The 22234-nt window shown below is 41.5% G+C and overlaps 1 protein-coding gene across 3 annotated transcripts in view; it reads left to right on the top strand.

Annotated features, from left to right (window-relative positions):
- The window catches only part of ARHGEF28 (Rho guanine nucleotide exchange factor 28), a 354612-nt gene that overhangs the window by 314218 nt on the left and 18160 nt on the right, over nt 1-22234 (top strand). For all 3 annotated transcript variants that reach the window (XM_082272798.1, XM_082272799.1, XM_082272800.1), the window contains 5 exons: nt 6442-6533; nt 7455-7637; nt 9987-10124; nt 16172-16269; nt 20209-20247. In XM_082272798.1, coding sequence (XP_082128924.1) covers nt 6442-6533; nt 7455-7637; nt 9987-10124; nt 16172-16269; nt 20209-20247 — 550 coding nt within the window. The remainder of the gene's footprint in view (nt 1-6441; nt 6534-7454; nt 7638-9986; nt 10125-16171; nt 16270-20208; nt 20248-22234) is intronic.

Here is a 22234-nt window from a genome sequence, read left to right as displayed (position 1 = left end):
CCTTCAATATCCTGATTCAGTCTGACCCTGCACAGAAACGGTTCCACCGTTAAGGCAAACAGGAGGGGTGACAGGGGACATCCCTGTCTAGTACCATTCCTTATTAGGAAAGCTTCTGATAGTAACCCATTGGCCTTTACTCTAGCTATCGGTTCCGTGTATACCCTAGTAATCTTCTCTAGCATATTTTTTCCTAATCCGATGTGTCTGAGTACGGAAAACAGAAACGGCCATCCCACTCTATCAAATGCCTTCTCTGCATCCGTACTCAGCACAACATAAGGGATCTTTTTTTCTTTTGCTACTTGCATCAAATTGAGGATTCTTGTTGTATTGTCTTTTGCCTCTCTAGATGGCATAAAGCCTACCTGATCTAGGTGTATTAATTTTGGAAGGAGTTCTGCCAATCTACTTGCCAAGATTTTAGTCAGTACTTTTAAATCCACATTTAATAGGGATATTGGCCTATAGCTGCCACATGCCGCTGGGTCCTTACCCTCTTTTAATATTAACGAGATATGAGCTGTAAGTGTATCTCTCGCTAGTTTCCCTTCCGGACCTGATGCATTATACAGCTTTGCCATATACGGTCCCAAGATATGGAACAGTACCCTGTAATATTGTACCGTTAGGCCGTCTGGGCCAGGCGCCTTCCCGGGATTCATGGCTCCAATTGCCTGTTTTATTTCCTCTAGTGTAATCTCGGCTTCCAGACTTTCCCGGTCCTCCTCTGAGAGTCTAGGCATCTGTGACTGTACCAGATACTGATCCATATCTTGCTGTTGAGGGGGTGCCTCCTGTAGATTATATAGAGAAGTATAGTATATCTCAAATTCTTTCAATATTTGTTTTGGCAAAGTCTTTTTAATTCCCTCTCTTGATGTGATAGATGGTATATAAGCTCTTATCCTCTGCTCACGCACAGTTCTAGCCAGTACTTTCCCGCATTTATCTCCCGCCTCATAGTTTAATTTGCGGCATCTTTGTAATGCAGCTTTTGCTTTATACTGTAACAGGTCTGTTATCTGTTTCCTGACTAATTTTAACTCAACCAAGGTTACATCTATTGGTCTTTGTTTATGTTCTATCTCTAGTTCTCCAAGTTTTCCCAATAGCTGTGATAATTGCTCATTCCTTTCTTTTTTAATACGTGCTCCATGTTTTATAAGGAGTCCTCTCACAACTACCTTATGTGCCTCCCAGAGTATTCCTATCTTACAGTCTGGTTGTTCATTTATTTCAAAAAAACTTTTCATTTCTTTCTCAACTTCCCTTAATATCTCTTCCTTTTGTAGCAGACTTTTGTTTAGCCTCCAGAAGCTCCTCCCCTGTGTAGAATTCACCACCAAATTATACAGCAGGGATATAGGTGCGTGGTCTGACCTTGTGATACTACCTATACTTGTTTTTTGAACTGATTGTAATTGTGCATGTGGTATAAGAAAAAAATCAATTCTGGAATAAGTCTTATGCGGCGTAGAGAAAAAGGTGTATTCTTTTTCAGAGGGGTGTTGTAACCGCCATGCATCTATAAGTTGAGCTTTATATATTGTCTTTAAAATTTTTTTATTCCTTCCCGCTGAAAAAGTCGATGTCCCTGTAGATATATCCAATGCTGGTGTTAATGGGCAATTAAAGTCTCCTCCCATAATTAACTGTCCCTCTGAAAACCTCATAGATTTCTCTATTACTTTAGCTATGAACCTTTCCTGTCTTTTGTTGGGCGCATAAATTGTTGCTATTGTTATTTGTATTTCCCCTATTTTCCCCTTCACAAACAGAAATCTTCCTTCCGGATCTTGCATTTTATCTTGGAAAGTCCAAGGGACAGAGTTTGCAATAAGTATGGAGACTCCTCTTGCTTTAGATTGTGTATAAGTGGAATGATATGCATAAGGGAAATTTCTGTTTTTAAGAAAGGGTAGTTTATCCGTCCTGAAATGCGTTTCTTGGATCAGTGCTATACTCGTATGTAACTGCTTTAGGTCAGATAATAGCATGTGTCTTTTTTCTGGTACATTGAGTCCCTTGACATTATATGATACCACCTTTATATTTTCCATCCTTAGCTCGTGACGCAAAAACGAGCAAAAGGAGAAAGAGAGAGAGAGAGAGAGAGAGAGGAGAGAGAGGAAAAAAAAAAAACCCCCTCCGCTTTCCCTAAACCCCCACCCCTCCCTTTACCCCCCTTCCTACGGGTTTGAGGGGGACGATCTCCACAAGAGAGCGACCCTCTCCCCCGTAGTTTCGGATAATAACAAAACTTATCCTTATTTCACACGGTCACTTTCGTGCCACTTGTGTGACTCTATAGATAGGGTCGTGCCCTGAAGTGATTCTCTGTGGACTCTCCTCCACCTCCTCCCGCCGTTTTTTATGTGCTTATTCTATCCTTTTTTTATTCTAAGATTTACCGGAGTTTCCTTTTCCCCTCATATTCTTCAGTTTCCCCCAGTAAATAGAGGCCTTCCCTTCTCATTAAATTACCAAAGGACATTAAAATGTCTAACTTATGGCCCTGGGGATAGGTGGGGGGGTAGCAGGTTTGAGAGTAACCTCCCTCTTCCTTTCTCTCCCTTCCCCAATCATCCCTCCCCCCGATCCCCTGAGCGTCATTCATCACATAATAATCATCACAACATTTTCAAATTCACTAATTCAATCCCCTCCTTCTTTCCTCCCCTCCAATTGTTAATCTATCAATCCCCCATAAATTTAGTAATTAGAAGAATAGCTTCCATCATAGTTTCAAAAAAAAAAAAAAAAAAAAAAAAAAAAAGGGGGGGGGAAGCCCCTCCCCAAAATTAGTGATTAGAGGAATAACTTCCATCATAGTTTCTAAATTGTGTAAGAAAAGAAAAAGAAAAAAAAAAAAAAAAAGGGGGAGGGGGGAACCCCTCCCCAAAATCCCCCAAAAATTAGTGATTAGAGGAATAACTTCCATCATAGTTTCAAAATTATGTGAAAATCCCAAGATCCCTCGTAAAATTAGTGGTTAGAGGAATAACTTCCATCAAAAATTTAAAAAATTGTGTAAAAAAAAAAAAAAAAAAAAAAAAGGGGGGAAGATTATTAACCCTTAATTCCCATAAGGGGACCTCACTACAATCTCTTAATAGTTAAGTCTCTTTATCTTCTTTCTTCTCTTGATAGTGTCTCTGATCTTTTCTCCCTTTGTTGAAGGTATGTTGACGGTTTTTCGCTGGGCAATCGGTTCAGCCAGTTCACTATTTGAATAGGATCTGTTTCAATAAACCGGAAAAATGCCGTCTTGTCCTGATATGTCCTAAGGTTAAAATACTGTCCGTTCCTACGGAATGTTACAGAGAATGGGAACCCCCACCTGTATGTACATCCTGCTTTTCTTGCCAGATCTAATAGCGGTTTCAAAAGAGTTCTTCTTCTCAATGTTCCTCTGGCGATGTCTGCATATATCCTAACTATCCCTCCTTCCACTTTTATATCCTGGGATTCCCATGCCAGTCTTAAAATCCCTTCTTTATGTACGTAGTGAAATAGTCTGCAGATCACATCCCTTGGGCTTTTCTCATCCTTATTTCTGGGGCCAGTGGTTCTATGTATTCTTTCTATCTCTAGTTGTTCCGGATATTTGTCCTTCATGATCTGTTTAAAAATATCTTCCGCTACTTCTAATAATCTCTCTTTTCCCACCGTTTCAGGTATGCCTCTTATGCGTAGGTTATTACGTCTATTTCTGTTTTCTATCTCCTCCAACTGTAATTGTATCTTCTCATCTATCTCCCTTTGTATGTCTCTTGTTAATTCCAATGATGTTACTCTCTCTTCAATATCTTTTCTGGCCTTTGATTCCTCTACTAGAGCTTGCGAAATATTTTGTATTTCTTTCTTAATTTCCTGCATTTCTCTCTGATGTGCTTCCTCTATTTTATGCACCATCTGTTCTATGTCTATTTTAGTTGGTAGAGCTTGTAGCATAGCTTTTAACTCCGCGCTGCACTCCAAGCTCTGTGTATAGTTACAAGATATTTCATTCTCCCTTTGTCTCGTCTCCGGACTTTCCAGATAATTCTCCGAGGTAGGGGAAGTATTCATAGAGCTCGGCACATCCCCTGACTCTGGGCTTGTTAAGGCACTGTTTCCACATCTTGCCATTTTTACTTCCCTTGGCGTTTTATGATTATTAGCAAAATATTTATCTATTTCTCCTTCTGGTTTATTTATCTTGACTTTTATCGTGTTTTTCTTTCCTTTCCTTTTTTTAGTTAATGTCATGCTTTCCTTTTTAGTTCAATAACCAGTTCTCTCCCAGTTTCCAATAATTCCTCTAGTAGACTTTATTTCAATAACACCAAGAGGTAAACAGGTATCCAGCACAGAGGGGATGTAGTTCCTTTTTCTTCCACTTTACCTGCTATGGATATCACAGTCTATGGCCATCCCACAAGCAATGGAAATAGGTAGATATAGATAGAAAAAGAACAAAAAGGTATTATCTCACCCACGTTCGAAGCTGTCCTCTTTCGGTAGGTATACAGTCCTTTTTCTCTGGGGGAAACCCTTCACATTAAGGAGCTTTAAAATAATATAATGACCTGCAATAGGTATCTTGTGCTTGTTCGGGCCGGCTTTTCCAGCCGGGTATCCCACCTCCTTTTCTCTACAGTGCGGGAGCTCAAGAGGTTGATGTCCTATTTCCTCCTTCTACTCTCCTTGTCTTCTCCACACCGTTACCCCGGCGTGCTCCAGCAGCAAGGAACTTGGCGGCGGAGACACCCAGCGGGAGGTCCGGGACACGGTCCCCTACCCGGTCAGGCCGCCCACGCTCCGAACGGCGGGATCTAGCCGGGTTCCACCTCTCTCTCCACGCACGGAACAGCTGCTCCTCTCTCCTCTCCCGAGGCACGAGCTGCTCAGATGTCGGCGGTTGGATCTCAGCCAAGTTCCGGCTCTCTAGCTCCGCTGTTTTAGGGCATCCTCACGGCGTCTCTGTCAGCTCCGGCGGGAGAGGTGTTCAGCGAGGAGATACACAGCCCACACTCACATCCTCACTTCCGGGCACGCCCCTCCTCCATGTGGCGAGGCCTGTTCTGAGTGGAACCTGTCCTGTTAAACCACGGTATGGTCTTGGCCACCATGCTGCAGCTCAGTTTCAGGGTCTTGGAAATCTTCTTATAGCCTAGGCAATCTTTATGTAGAGCAACAATTCTTTTTATTTAGATCCTCAGAGAGTTCTTTGCCATGAGGCCATGTTGAACTTCCAGTGACCATTATGAAAGAGTGAGAACGATCACACCAAATTTAACACACCTGCTCCCCATTTACACCTGAGACCTTGTAACACTAACGAGTCACATGACACAGGGGAGGGCCCAATTTGAACATTTTTCAACGAAGGGGCCGGGTACTCATTTCTGTTTCCAGCAGTTTAGACAGTAATGGCTGTGTGCTGAGTTATTTTGAGGGGACAATTTTGTGAGATACTGTATATTTGCTAAAATGTTTTTTTTTTTGTTTTTTTACTGGTTCAGTTTTGCTTTAAGTTATGACCAAATTGTCACCAAATAAACATAGTAGAAATGTAAAACTGTTTTAGTCTAAAGGGGGAAAACCGGCAAGAGAGCTAAATTGGTAAATAGCACGAATTGGTAATATGTAGAAGTTTCCAGTGTATATCAAAGCTGAAGATGAGATAAATATTGTATTGTATGGAATGCATTTTCCTACAGCCTGCTGATTGCATATCCAGCAATCTTACAGACGCACACTACAAAGCAGTGATAAGCAATTGGTTTGTGGATAAGATTTATCTGAATTTTGATGGGATAATCACTTCAGTGACAAGCGGAGTCTAGATTTGAAAGATCCATGTAGACTGTGTGATTTTTGTGTAACTACAGACAAAGAATTATTATTTAAAGGTAAAGCAATCATCTGTTGTGCAATTTAATTTGTACATTCCATTATTTCCACTTCTTCACAGCAAGCAGCTTTTCTGAACTTCCTTTGTCCTAAAATGGCAGATAACAGAACAATTCACTGTACAAATACCTATATAAAGTTTTTTAAAACCTAAATGCAACGCTTAAATATTAATAAAAGTCCAAATGTTTAAAGTACATCTCATAAAAAAGTCCAGTAGGTGCAGGTCCACACAGAAAGGGTGCTGGGAAGGATCCCTCACTTATGTGAGGTTAAAAAAATCCTAAAATGCTGACACGATCTACCATGGACATATTTCAAAGCATAAGCAAACCTAGACCTTAAAATAACATGTGAATCTCCAAAACATTGGTGATGTTTCCAACCTATAAAATGGCTGACTACCAAGCATGGTGACATCTTGTGACCAGACTTGTCCCTCCTATATAACGTTATTACAATAGACTTCATTGATTTATTTTCTAAATATATACTTATTTTAAAATGCATGTCTTTTCCCCCCGTGTTTTATTTCCAAAGCTGTCCAGAAGAAGATGAAGGGAAAATCATTGAATCTGATGAAGACAGACGTGCTGCAGATGCACGAGCGGCCAAAGCTCAGCAGTATCAAGGTGAGAATATAAGGCTCACTAAGTGATGTTCAGTCTTACCTATACCTACACTGGTGCCAGTACTTCACCATCTCACCCCCTCTCGAAGAATGCATATTTGTGTATGGAGACTTTAAAAAGCAAAAAAACACTGACAGTAGGGCATTAGTTATCAGTACTGCCTTTTAGGTCATTGTTCACTCTGGTGATAGTATTGACCTTTGACTTAACTATATTGCTAATTGTGGTTTTAATTCATGATCGATTTACTTAGCGCATAGATTTTATTTTTTTACATCCAGTTGTTTAGAGCTGAGCACAGAAGTCTCTCTTATTTTTCAGCAGTGAAGGGCAGAGGAACAGCCATTTAGGCAATCCTGTTTTTGTCAGGTGATAAATATTAAATGACAGTGATCAAAAGTGGTGATTTAATAGTTCAGCTCCAGCTTTTTTGCTGTAGCCAGAACTGTTAGTAACCATCAGTATAACATCCTGGGAACAAAGAGAGCAACTGCAGCACAGTGTCCTAAAACTGCTCTTTGCCAAGCACCTGGCTACACCTAGAACAACTCGGGCATATGTAGAAGAATTCTTAAAATCAGGATATGTCTGTCTAGTGGTGACTTGTTGTTCAAGCTCAAGCAAAGTCACATGGGGAAGAAAGATCTCATGCTCCTCTATACCCGGAAGCCCTACTACATTAGAGGAGTATACCTTGCTTGGGCAGAGAGGAGCTATCAGGAGGCAATTGTCAGTTTGCCTCAAATGGGTAAGTGACATTGTCTCTTTAATGAGAAAGTCTCATAAATACGTATTATCCGTAAAAACTAGAGTTTCCATTAAGTACTGTAGCAGGATCTGAGAAAAAGGAAAAGTGAAAGCAAACATAAAAAAGAGAGATGGAGAACTCACAGAGGAACGGTTTCTCTCCATTTCTTGTAGAAGTCCTAAGCATTCATGACCAGCAAATCTGCAGCTATTTGGAAGAAAAGTTACAGATTTTTTCAGAACTTGCAGCCCTATGTGGCGGAAGTGATGTGAAACTGGAAACCCAGCTTCTCGTTAAGGCCGAGTCTGGAGAGATCCCTCAGGCTGCATCGTTCCTGGAGGCTGCACTTAAAGAAAGTACGTATTACAGACTGATCAGAGTAAGACTTTAAAGTCCAAATCCAGCCAAAACTTTTACAGAAAGGGAACATTTTGTAAGGTTTGTATTAGTTTGTGTGTCCCATTTGGAGATTCTGTCCCTTGTTGTCAATGCTTTTGTTACCATCTCTGATGGGGGACAGGAAAAGTAACAAAAGCTCATGAAGGGTGCACTCACTTTTGCAGTTTTACCAGTGGAAGAGGTGGGCTCAGACATAGTTTCGGCTACGGAACTTGCTAGTTATGGTTTGCTTCATTGTGAGTGAAAACGTGCCTGAGCTCAGAGCTCTCCATAGATCACTGAGAACATAAGCAGGGATACTGTGGTCTGGTTGGCAGAAGTGATGATGTAAGTGTGCCTGGGAACACTTGCTTATAAGCAAGGGTAAGTGCAGACTATCAGGGGAGTGAGTAGGAGTGACAAAGAACTTGGGCACAGTTCAACCATGCTCAGTGTAAGAGCACCCAAAGCTAAAAGGATGGGAAGAATTTAGAACCTCTCAGGTTTTTTATTGCTTTGATGGCCTTGTGACACTGGACCCTCTCATTACTTGTCCTGGTGTCACCTGAACATGAAGACATTGAAGCCTACTATCTGCCCGTGATGTTGGGTTTGGCTCTTTGAAAACCTGTACCTCTTCACAAACAGAAAGGATATACCACCTCAGACAAGACAGTGCACTTTTCATGAGCTACCTATGACCGGGCCCCAGCATTCATATAAGGACATAAGTGGTCCATATAGTGAACTCAGTGTAGAGTTATTCACCTTAAGGTCATCACAGAGGACAAGGGGATACTCTTTACATCTGGAGGAAAAGTCATTTATTCTCTAATTACGGAAAGACTTCTTCACAGTAAGAGCTGTCAAAATGTGGAATAGACTTCCTCAAGAGCTTGTTCTTACCAGCTTAGTAGATTGTTTTAAAAAAGGCCTGGGTTTTACCTGAATGCACCTAATATAATTGCATGCTAATATTTATAGGTACAGTTATCCTGGGAATATCCGATTGCCTGTTGGGGGATCAGGAAGGATTTCTTTCCCCCACTGGAGTAAATTGGATCATGCTTTATTGGGTTATTTTCTTCCCTTCCTCTAGATCAACTGTGGGTATAGGATTTTATATATGGAGATTTTCTGTTTGTGTCTTTTTTTTCTGTGTTGGTTGAACTGAATGGGTTTGTGTCTTTTTTCAACCTGATTAACTATGTAAATATGTAATATAGATAGAAAGTGTATACATAGGAATTTGAGGAATTGCTGGCACACCTACACAGGAAAATTGTCACACTTAAGGTATGCTGTGAAATTTTGTACAGGCTCTGGTTTATATTATTTGAATCCAGCGTACTTTACAATATTGGCGGGTGATTCTTCTTGCCTGTTTCCACCTGCAACTGAACTATTTGTTTGCGCGGACTGACCCATTAAAGGAGAACAAATATCAAGTCACCTAGGCTACTGCTGATAACCTATAAATGATTACATCCATGAATTCAATGGATGTCTTCTTGTATCATGTAACCGCTTTGGTTTCTGACATTTGTTTAATTCCTGTCTCTCATATTTAATTTTTTTTTTTAGATTTGATCAGTTTTTTTTATTCACGTTCGGGAATGGTGTCCTACCTATGTTGTTTTTGGCTGGTGGTGTGCTTTGAAGGACACCTCTGGTGACAGAAATGCTGTGTCTGCCATTACTGGCATCTTTCTGAAAATGCTAGTTGCCCGGTTGTCTCTGGCTTCAATACTTTCCCAGCCACCAAAAAAGGATGCAGAAAGTAAAATTTAAAACTCCTGATAGCCATACTTGTTGTGGGATTCTGACTGAGTAAACATTAAAGTCGGTGGGTCAGCATGACCCCCAGGCAGCCATCAGTCTTTAGAAGGGAAAGAGTAATGGCAACACTTACATATTTTCTATGATGATGTTTTTAAAAGAACAACTCCAGGAAGAGAAGGTTTCTGGTTTGTGGTTAAGGAAGTGTAATCATGGCCATTACATTTACCTTCATTACCTGATCCCAGAGATCTTCAGGTGTAAACGGCAGAAGCCATAATTTTTCCACTCCCAGAGTGCCACTCTGTAGGTTGCCAGAATTACTTGTCAGCTCCATGGAAGTCTATCAGGATGATGCCAACCGGTTGACTGCATGGTGTTATGCTGAGAAGTATGCCAGTTTCCAGGATTAGGCACATAGGGGTAAGTGTAATGTATATAAGTTTACCAACATAACTGAACCTTTTATCCTGGAATTCTTCTGGAAAGAGAGCACATAAATTTGAAGAGGACTTCATACTAACTTTGTGATATTTTCATGTTAAAAGCTGAAAGACTGTACATGACTTTAGCATCACAAATGGAGAACTCAACCTGTTCATCCGAAGAGACGGAATCATCTAACAGATCACGGACCTGTTCAGGCACTGGACCATTTGAGGAGGCTCAAGAAATTCTATACAACTGTGAGTAGTTATGTCTAAGTATGTAAGTCCTGACTGTGCATGGTAGTGTGGCTTCCACTTTGTGTGGTTAATTATGTAGTAAACTTTGTGGTATTCCATACAGTGAACAAACATGAATCAGAGTGGATGCCAAAGTGGCAAATAGACAGATGGTGTTTTCAATCATGAATTCCAAAACATAACAATGACCCCAGAATATAAGTTTCAGAGCTGCATAATGACTCCTTTATCCAGGTAATAATGAGATCAGTATTGCTTTGATGAAGGGGTCCTCATATGGGTCAGAAATTGTCTGATTTCGGAATTAATGTTCTTACTAGGGTTTGTTTAAAGTGTTACTAAGCCCACAACAGTAAAATCAGTCTGTTTATGCAGTAAAGCATGCTTGTTATATCCACTGTGGAACCTAAGGGGTTAATCCTCTGCATTGTGTAAAAAGGCTGTTTGATCCTGTCTTCTCTGATCCTCACCTTCTTCCACAGTCTCCAATCCATCTCCTGATAGTACAGAGCCTTGAAAGGCACTCGCTCAGTTTGGTGTTTATTGCTAGACTTTTTGGTTTTGGGAGGGTGCATGTGATCGGCACTGTCCAGTCAGAGGAAAAAACTCCTCCTACAAGCTTTAACCAGTGCTTGATCAAACACTGATTGAAGTTTCAAGACTGCCATGTACTGCTAAAGGTATTTAGCAGTTTATATTTCCTAAAATAAATTGCATTTCTGTGTACTGTGGGAGACCAGATATAGTGAATGCAGGGTCTGGGTTTAGTAATACTTTAAAATGTGTTATTAAACCTACAACCATAAAATCAGTCTGTATTTGCAGTAAAGCAAACTTGTCCTACTCACTGTGGAACCTAAAGGCAGAGGGCCAATCAGCACTGCCCAGACAGAGGGTCAGGGGTTCTGCTGCAGCCTCATAGGACAGTAAGCGTAGAATGAAAACTCCTCCTACAAGCACTAACCAGACACTGATTGAGGTCACAAGACTGCTATATACTGCTGATGAGAAAAGGTATTTAGCAGTTTATAGTTACTAAAATAATTGCATTTCCATGTTCTGTGTACTGTGGGAGACCAGATATAGTGAATGCAGGATCCTGGGTTTAGTAAGGAAAGGAAAGTAAGGAAAGACAAAGGCATAATGAGCTAGTATGCATCACATACTAGCTCATTATGAAATTTTTATCTTAGAACGAAGCCCCCACAGCGTCACCCGCTGACTCGGTGAACATGTTCACCCGTCTTTCTTCGGGGCTTGCGTCCTTCGCCCATCTGATTGGCCGGAGCCATTATGACGTCACTCTTACGCATACGCGTTCATGGCTCTGAAGGAATGGCACGGATGGCTGTTCCTTCAGAGCGCATGCGCCAGTAATGTCATTGGCTGCATGCAAAGTAAATATCTCCTAAACGGTGCATGTTTAGGAGATATTTACAGTACCTATAGGTAACCCTTATCATATGCTTACCTATAGGTACAAGTTACAGAGAAAGCTTTACTTCTTCTTTAAGACCCGGTTCACACTTCTGCGTGTGCCGGGTTCGCATGTCATGTCGGAGCGCACTGCTCCGACATGACATGCGATCAGCTGTGCGGTGCGAGTTTAGCCATACAGTTTGTATGGCTAAATTCGCACCGCACCCGCAGCAAAGACGCACAGGAGGCATTTTTGCTGCCGCATCAGGATCGGATCGCACAGCGGTTCACACTTGTGCGATCCGATCCTGTGCGAACTGCACGATCGCACTGCGATATGCGATCAAACTGGGGGTGTCGTTAAGATTACATTGACACCCCCAGCGGATCGCATATGGCAGTGTGAACTGCCGGGGGTGCGTGTGCGATGCGGGAACAGGCTGCGAATTCGCAGCCTTCCCGCATCACAATAGTGTGAACCGAGCCTAAGTGTACTGGTGTCACCTGTATGTTCTTTTCACAGATATCAATATTTATGAGATCTGGAGGATCTTGCTTCTTCTTGGATGTCTTGAAGTTATCATTGGCCTGTGAATGGCTTTTGTGTGGGCTTACTTGTATACCAGCCAACAGCAATATTTTCATCTTGCAGAGGGTATAATATAGACTCCTGGCAGCGAAATACTGAGTGATAAACCAGACAAGAAAAAGAAACAAAAAAAACAATAGAATCCTACCTATAAACTGCCTCAGTGTCTTCTGCAGACTGCAGCCCTATCTAGCTCTATCCAAGAGCCTTGTGGAAAGCCTGATGAATCTGGCTACAAGGGTTCAGTGGAAATAAAAAGATAAATGTGAAATTTCCTCATTGCTTGCAGTGTTTCCTGGATAGTGTTCAGAATTCAGTGACAACTTTAACTTATTGCATAGAGAGTAACAAAATGAAAGTGTCAATGCGAAGTTTGATAAAGCTTCTGAGTGTAAATATATTCACTCTTGTTATGCATCATAAAGCACCAGCCACATATACTAGTATACTAATAGTTAAAGAGATCTTACTGTTATTACTGAATTTCTGAATTACAATAGTAACAAATTTAAAGGAATCCAAAATAACAAAACAAAATTTCAGACGAAATTCAAATTTTGTATAGACTTCAAACGGCTTTGAATAGTTTTCAAATCTAATTCCAATTTCCAAAGACAAAAAAATAGAATAGAAAATAAAGAAATAGAACAGAAAAGAATATAATAGGAAAAGAATAGATTGGAAAATAAAAGAATAGAATATATTAGAGTTAAACAGAATAAAGTAGAATAGAAAAAAAAAAAAAAAAAGGAATAGAATAGAATAAAAAATGAAATAGAATAAAGTAAAAAGAATATACCCATCTTCTGAAATTTGAATTTCAAAAAGAATACATTTGAATTTGAATACAATAGAAAAGAATAGAATAGAAAAAAATAAAATAGAAAAAAAATACAGTAGAGTAGCAAAAAAAAACAAAGAATATAACCTTCTGAAATTTGAATTTTAAAAATAATAATATTAAATAAAATAGAAAAGAATAGAATAGAAAATAAAAGAATAGAATAGAATTAAAAAAAAAATAGAATAGAATATAACCATCTTGCAAAATTCTAATTTCGAATAGAATGAATTTGATTTTGAATGGATTTCTATTTGAATTGAATAGGAGGAGGAAGGGGGTAAAGTCCACCAGAAACCCATATTTTGGACTAGAAGTTTGCCTTCTATATCTCATTGGATTTCCAGAGTAGTGGTTTCTGTTTTTTGATATGTAAGGGCTATCTATGGTTACATAGTAGGTGAGGTTGAATAAAGACAATAGTCCATCCAGTTCAACCTGTGTAGGTGTGTGTGGCCGTAATCATCTCACATACCCCTGAATGTTCTGATCCTTGAGATGTACGTCTAAGAGTCTTTTGAAAGCCACCATACTACCCGCAGAAACCACCTCTTGTGGTAGAGAATTCCACAATCTTGTAGCCCTAACAGTAAACAACCCCTCACGTTGCCTGAGGTTAAAACGCTTCTCCTGTAATCGCATTGTATGCCCTCGAGTCCTCATGCAATCCCTTCAACTGAATAGCTGTTTTTCTATGCCGAGATCACCATTGAGATATTTATAAATTGCTATCATGTCCCCTCTTAGGCGTTTCTTCTCCAGGGAGAATAGATCAAGCGATTGCAGACGCTCTTCATAATTAAGGTCCTCCAATCCCCTAATTAGTTTAGTTGCCCTTCTCTGGACTCTCTCCAGCTCCAACACATCCCTCCTGAGGACTGGCGACCAGAACTGGACAGAATATTCCAGATGTGGTCGGACCAGAGTTTTATAAAGTGGAAGGATTATAGTCTTATCTCTGGAATACATCCCTTTCTTTATGCATGCTAATATTCTGCTGGCTTTGGCAGCTGCCGCTTGACATTGCATGCTATTTCCTAGTCTATCATCAACCAAGACTCCCAGATCTTTCTCCATTTTTGATTCCCCCAAGAGTTCCCCCCCTAACGTGTATTGTGCTTTTATGTTTTTAGTCCCCAAGTGCAAAACCTTACACTTCTCCTCATTAAACCTCATTTGCCATTTCGATGCCCACTCTGTTATTTTGTCCAGGTCATTCTGTAGGATATCTGCTTCATGCTGTGTAGTTATTGCCCTGCCCAATTTTGTGTCATCTGCAAAAACTGATATAGAACTACTGATCCCGTCCTCAATGCTGTTTATGAATAAATTGAACAAGGTTGGTCCCAGGACTGAGCATTGGGGGACCCCGCTTACCACCTCAGACCAGTCTGAGTATGCGCTGTTTATTACCACCCTTTGGACACGCCCATTTAGCCAGTTCCGTATCCAAGAGCAAACCCTGCGGTCTATACCTGCAGACCTTATTTTATAAATTAAGCGCTTGTGGGGAACTGTATCAAACGCCTTAGCGAAATCCAGGTACACCACATCCACTGGTCTGCCCCGATCTAGCTCACAGCTCACCTCCTCGTAGAATGTTAAGAGATTGGTTTGACAAGAACGCCCATTTGTAAACCCATGCTGATTACTGCTGATGATGTTATCTTTAGCAAACTCTACGATATAGTCCCTTATCATCCCCTCCAGAAGTTTACATACTATCGATGTCAGACTGACAGGCCTATAACTTCCTGGGATATGCCTCTGCTTACCTCCAATCACCTGGTACATTTCCTGTCATAATACTGTCAGCAAAGATCAGGAACAGTGGTCTAGATATAGTCTTACTGAGTTCTTTGAGTACTCTCTGATGTACTCCATCCGGGCCTGGTGATTTGTTTGTGTTAATTTTATCCAGCCTTTCCCTGATTTCACCCTCTGTTAGCCATAGCGGCAAGACCTGTCTATTACTACTAACCATATAGTCGTGGTCAGTGTACCCCTCCTTTTCCTGAGTAAAGACTGACGAGAAAAAAGCGTTCAGCACGGTTGCTTTTTCAGTGTCCTCTAACCATCCTCCCATCATTGTTAATTATGTGTGCAATATGCTCTGCCCTAGCTTTTTTGCTGTTGATATATTTAAAGAATTTCTTTGGGTTCTTTTTACTATCCTCCACTATTTGTCTCTCAAAGTTGATTTTAGCCATTTTGATTTCGTGTTTACTTTTCTTATTTGCCTCCTTGTATTGCTCGAAAGCCGACACTGTGCCCTCTGATTTATATTTCTTGAAGGCCATTTTTTTTCCCCTAATAAGTTTTTTAAAATTACGGTTTAGCCAGCCAGGTTTGGCTTTGTCTCTTGTAAATTTATTTCCCATAGGAATGCACTGCAAGATGCATTTGTTTATTTTTGTTCCTAAAGCATTCCCATTTTTCCTCCGTGGTCAGTGATCCCAGGGTTTGGTCCCAGTTTACCCTTTCCATCAATGAGCACAATTTTGGAAAGTTTGCCCTTCTGAAGTTTAGGGTTCTTATGTTCCCCACTTGCCTTGTTATATTGTTATTTACGCTAAATGTGATCATCCTGTGATCGCTAGAGCCCAGGTTGTCCTGGACTTCTACCTCCGAGATTAGGTCTGGGTCATTAGTGATAAATAGATCCAGGACAGCATTTTCTCTAGTAGGAGAAATAGATCCAGATAATGCAGATAATATCTAGCAAGCTTTCTATAAAAGGCACTATGAGGTTACTTTACTGTGTCCATTCACTCCCCTTCTACCCAACCCACTGCCCAATATTACAGTATGCTCCACAAATTTTACAGCTGCAGTGTCCAGGCAGGCTGGTGTGGAGTACAGCTGCAGAGGAAGTGCCTGTTTACTCCTTAGCAGCATGTGCACACACATGGGCAGACATGAGGACGGGACTGCATGCAGTCATCATTACAAGTAGGAGACCTAGGCTGCAAGTGTAAAACTATTCCCTGAGGCATCCGAGGGTGCCTACTGATGGGGGTGCTATTAGATATTTTGAGGGTACTATGGCACATCCAAGCACCCCCTGGCGCCACCGCAGATTCCTGCTATTACTTTTTTACATCCCAAAAAGATTAATATACGTTCAAGTTATATTTGGGTCTAGTTCCATATTAAATAATTTTTATTTACTCCTTTCATTTACTTTTTATTTCTCAGCCCAGTCTCCTGAGCTAAGAGAGGAAGACTTATGCAATGCTGACCTCAGTCATTTCCAGGGAGGTGGTGATGTGGACTTGTCTACTCCAGAAGAAAGGGTAACTGTTGTTTGCTGTGTATTCCTTAAAGGCATGCCCATTTCACTAGACTATAATGGTTACAGTTATGGGTATATATGGTTATTTATTTTCAGCAGTGAAAGCTAAAAGAACAATTTCATAGCTGAAAACAATGAGTTACAGTAAATGGCACATGCATATAGCTTGGTGAAATTAGCTGTACCTTTTGAAGTTATTTTGTAGAATTAAACAGGAAATTTTAATTCTGCATAAGTGTAATCATTAGATGAAAACTGATATAGAGTACATTTTAGAACTGGCTTGCCTGTGTTTTCCTGAAAGTATGCATTCATTATCCTTATTCCTCCCCCAGCATGCTCTGTTATATGTTCTCCCACAGTGAAGCTTTGTACAGCATGCCACAGACCCCACATTCCACTGTCCTTACTATATGTTAGGGCAAGTCGGGAAAAGTATATTGTCCTGCTGTGTAGGGAACTACAGGACACTAAAAGTAAAGTTATTGTAAAGGCTAGTTTTTTTTCAGTAAATAAAAAATAAGTTGTACTAACCTGCTCTGTGCAATAATATTGCACATGGCGATCCGTGCCTCCTATTCTGTAGTCCGCCACTGGTGCTCTCCACTCCATGAGCCGTGTGCTCTGGGGGCACCTATGCAAGCGCGCTCCTAAACCAGGCTGTGTGCGTCTATAGACACACACAGTGCTGGTAAGCCACACCCCCTCTCATTCCTAGGAGATTAACTGACAGCAGCAGGAGCCTATGGCTCCTATGAGAGCAGGAAGGGGGATAAGCTGTGTTACAGACAGCAAATCACTGGATCCTGAGAGGAGTCAGGTAATTGTTTAGGGATGAGGGAGGGGAGAGCAAGTAGTAGTTGTTTTCAATGCAGAGATTGCATTAAACTGTAAGTCTGGACAAAATCTAACTGATGCTAAACCTGCTCTCTGCCACATTCTAAACCTAATCTATCTAACCCTGTACAGCACAAAATGGCTGTACTTACCTATTCTACAGCTGATCTGGTCTGGTCCCAGCATCAGCATTCAGCTGCGACGTCAGTGTGGAGGCGAGTGCAGGAGAGGCAGCTGACAATGGAAGCTCCATAGTAAGTCTATGAGTGAGGTCACTTCTCAGCCATTCACAGCCGTTGTCGGTCCTCTCTTGCACACAGCATCCGTCACTGGAAACCGGAACAGATCGGCTGCAGAATAGGTAAGTACAGCGATTTTTTTTCTTTACAGGGTCAGATAGATTAGGTTTAGAATGTGGCAGAGAGTAGGTTTGGTGTTAGTTAGTTTTTACCTGGACTTACACTTTAAGGTAAAAAAAATTAAAAAAATTTTTGACTTTAGAACAACTTTACCACAAATTTAGGTACTAATAATAATTCTTTGAAAATACATTTAAAATTTTAAATATATATTTAACAGAATAATACAGTTTTTTTTCTAAATAAAAAAGAGTTTTCCAGTAATAACGTAATCCTTCTGATGTAATAATACATAAAGGCAGAGCATCCTAAGGAGAGACTTACTTACTGCCTTTAACCACTAGGTGGTGCTATGTGACAACAATTCCTACAGTTTTGAACCATTTTTGGTGTGTTTATGCAGGAAAGGTATTTTTATGAGGAAGTCAGGAAAGAACAGTATACTGTACAGATACTTTACTGGAAGAGTGTCAGATTCGTAACAAGGCAGAGATTCAACTTACCTTGGAAATTACAAAGCGGTTCTAAGAGTCAGACATGAACACGTACAGAAGGCAAACTAAAAGAAACTAGGGTGCACACCATAATGTATCTGCATAATCTCATATATTACATTTCATTTTTTAAAAATACATTTTTTTACTGATTACAAATTATTATCCATGATTTTATGGGTAAAAACATACATATAGTAACAAGATTAGAAATATTTTTTAAACAGAAATGTTTTTAATATGTGCAACAATAGGTATATCTGAGGCCAGATATGATTACATGGTGCTGTGGGGAGCCTGTGCTTTAGGGGATTTATTCCTGTAAGAAAGTTAGCCCAGGTAGACACTCTTGAAAAAGAATGGTTTGCCTGAAATTTTGGAAGTCTTTTGATTTATTACCTTGTCTATATATACAGCTGTATGTAATCTTTATGCTGTTTTGTAGATATATTATGCTGTGCGCTTATTTTTTATTAGTTATTCTATACTCCTGAATTTTTAAGTATTTCTCCATAACAGCGGCCTCCAAACCATGGGCTTAGGGCTTTGCTTGCCTTTATCTCTCCCTTGGGGTTCTATTCGTCCCACTGACACCAACAGTTGAGCATAACTAGCACTGACACCAACGATGGGGCACTAATACTCCGGCTGACACCAACAATGCGGCACTATTCCTCCCACTGACACCAACAATAGGGCACTATTCCTCCCACTGACACCAACAATGGGGCACTATTCCTCCTACTGACACCAACAATAGGGCACTATTCCTCCCACTGACACCAAGGATGGAGCAATATTCCTCCCACTCACACCAACAATAGAGCGCTATTTTTTCCACTGACACTGGAGATTTGGGCACTATTCATCTCACTTACACCAATGATGGAGCATTATTCCTCTCACTGACACCAATGGTGGAGCACTTTTCCTCCCACTGACACCAATGATTGGGCACTATTCCTCCCATTGACACTAACGATTGGGGCACTATTCCTCCCACTGACACCAATGGTGGGGCGCTATTCCTCCCACTGACACCAATCATGAGGCACTATTTCTTCCACTGACACCATTGATGGGGCACTTTTCCTCCTACTGTCACCATTGATAGGACACTATTCCTCCCACTGACACTAATAATTGGGGCACTATTCCTCCCACTGACACCAATGGTAGGGCACTATTCCACCCACTGACACCATTGATAGGGCACTATTCCTCCCACTGACACCAATGATGGGACACTATTCCTCCCACTGACACCAATGATGGGGCTCTATTCCTCCCACTGACACCATTGATAGGGCTCTATTCCTCCCACTGACACCAGTGGTGGGGCACTATTCCTCCCACTGACACCAGTGGTGGGGCACTATTCCTCCCACTGACACCAGTGGTGGGGCACTATTCCTCCCACTGACACCAGTGGTGGGGCACTATTCCTCCCACTGACACCAGTGATGGGGCACTATTCCTCCCACTGACACCAGTGGTGGGGCACTATTCCTCCCACTGACACCATTGATAGGGCACTATTCCTCCCACTGAGACCAATGATGGGGCACTATTTCTCCCACTGACACCAATGATGGGGCACTATTCCTCCCACTGACACCAATCATGCGGCACTATTTCTCCCACTGACACCATTGATGGGGCACTATTTTTCCCACTGACACCAATGGTGGGCCACTATTCCACCCACTGACACCAATCATGAGGCACTATTTCTCCCACTGACACCATTGATAGGGCACTGTTCCCCCCACTAACACTAAAGATGGAGCATTTTTAAACTATGGCTGGCCATAGTCAGCTATTACTGAATTTGCTTTTGTATTTAGAATTCTAATCTACAGGTCCAAATCAATTTTGTAACAAAGTGACAAAAAAGTGTCTGTTTCCCATATATACCAATAACTCTTTATTCTTTTTGCCTTACACTGAAAAAATGAAAGCAAGGATCTGCTGCTGAAGTCCAGAACCAGCAGCGGCACACGTCCCAAGTGCGATAAACACTGCGTCTTAGCACTTTCCACTAGAAGCCTGTTTCTATGGGACATAAATGTACATTTTCCATTTGGAGTCCACCCTGTTATGTAAAAAGAAAGAAAGTAATAAAAGGAGAATTGTTTATATTGGAACTTGGAGTGGTTTCATAGGCCTAATGTTCCTGGAAGCGCCTTCTATAAGCAGTAGATGGAAATGAATATAGAAGGTAGTTAATACATATTTGTTGTCTTTTAGGTTGAAGTGAATCACTCCATGAGCTCTAAGAATGAGGAGGTAATGAAAGGATGAATGATGTTGATTAATGCTTTACATGTAAATGCATGGTTTATTCTATGCGCCAATATTTGCCATCTGTGATCATACCGCTCATCACATTTATAGCATCTTCACAGACAAAAGCTTTTCTCTTTCAGCTTTACCTCTGTCCTCTTCCCCTGGGTCTGGGGTGATGGTGATATATTATGCAATGTACGGTGAATGTATTCTTGTGCATTGCTTCCGGCACAAGTCTAACAAACAAGGACTGTTCTAAAACTCTTCATTGTAAGATTTTGGACAGAACCATACAATTATTCTTATATGCCCTTTGATCATTTCTTCATTTAAAACAATTGGTTTATAGCACAGCGACATCTTACAGAGCCTTTTTTTTTTTTTTTTTATTTGCATACAGCTGTTTCATAGTGCAAGATATAGAACACAAATCTGTGATATAGGGCTGGGGGAAATAAAGTTGGAATAGCTAGCATTCATATTCTAAAGTCAAGCCCTGGGCATAAAAAACGTTAAATCTATTCTTTAAAGTTATTGTAAACGCTGACCATAATTTTACCTTCATGTATTCTATGAATAAAGGTAAAAAACCTTCTGTGTGCAGCTCCCCCTAATACTTACCTGAGCTTGATCTCAGTCCAGCGATGTACACAAGGGCAGCAGCTGCTCTACTGGCTGTCTGCCTCCTCATTGGCTCAGAGACAGGAGCGAGAGCCATTGGCTCCCTCTGCTGTCAATCATAGCTAGTGAGGGAGCAGGGGGGCAGGGCTAAGCCCTGTTTTGTGTGTCTTATGGACACACAGAGGCAGCTCAGGAGCAAGCACTCAGCAAGCAGGCGAAGCCAGGAGCGCCAGCAGGGGACCCGAGAAAAGGAGGGTCGGGGTTGCTCTGTGTGAAAACCTTGCACAGAGCAGGTAAGCATAACATGTTTTCTATTTATTTATTTTTAGGCTCCGTTCACATCTAGGCGTTTTGGGGCGTTTTTGGGGCGTTTTTCTGCTCTAGGATCAGCTCTCAAAACGCCCAACAAGACAAATCCTATTCATTTCAATGGCCCCTGTTCACATCTGAGCGTTTTGACGCTGTATACAAAACGCCCAACGCTCAAAAAAGTACATGAGCTTCTTTTTGGGCAGATTACAGGCGTTTTCCATTGATCTCTATTCAATCTAAAAACGCCTGCACAAAAATCGCGGTAAAAATCGCGGTAAAATCGCGGTAAAAAACGCCGCAAAAATCGCGGTAAAATCGCGGTAAAAAACGCGCGAAAAACGCTACGCTCAGGTGTGAATGTAGCCTAAAGTTGTATCTTTGGTGTCACTATAAGGCTCCATGCACACAGGGCGTCATAAAAACGTGCTCCAAAGCTGTTTACATAACGCCGGGAAACAGCAGCTGTAAAAACGTGCTTTCAGTAGCTTTTTCTACTAACGTTATTGCACGTTTGGCCACAGTAGCTGTTAGCAGCGTTTTTTCTGCCTCCATTCAAAATCAATGGTTCCCTATGGGAGCCTATTGATTTGAATGGAAGTCACACTGCAGGTCGGATCAGGGTGATCCGACTTGCGGTGCGACCTGCACTGTGAGAATCTTGAGGGGGAACTCCACGCCAAAATTGGGAAAAAAACGGCGTGGGGTTCCCCCCCCAGGGTTCCAAACCAGGCCCTTCGGGTCTGGTATGGAATTTGAGGGTAGCCCCACGCCGAAAAAACGGCGTGGGGCCCCCCCCAAAATCCATACCAGACCCTTATCCGAGCATGCAGTCCGGCATGCCAGGAAAGGGGAGGGGACGAGCGAGTTGCCCCACCCCCCCTGGATCATACCAGGCCACACGCCCTCAACATGGGGGGGGGTGTGGGTGCTTTGGGGCAGGGGGGGCTCTGCACCCCGCACCTCAAAGCACCTTGCCCCCATGTTGATGAGGACAAGGGCCTCATCCCCACAACCCTGGCCGGTGGTTGTGGGGGTCTGCGGGCAGGGGGCTCAT

Source organism: Pelophylax lessonae (genome assembly GCF_965119305.1).
Source record: "Pelophylax lessonae genome assembly, chromosome: 1".
NCBI classification, from domain to species: domain Eukaryota; kingdom Metazoa; phylum Chordata; class Amphibia; order Anura; family Ranidae; genus Pelophylax; species Pelophylax lessonae.
This window is presented reverse-complemented; position numbering and strand designations above follow the sequence as displayed.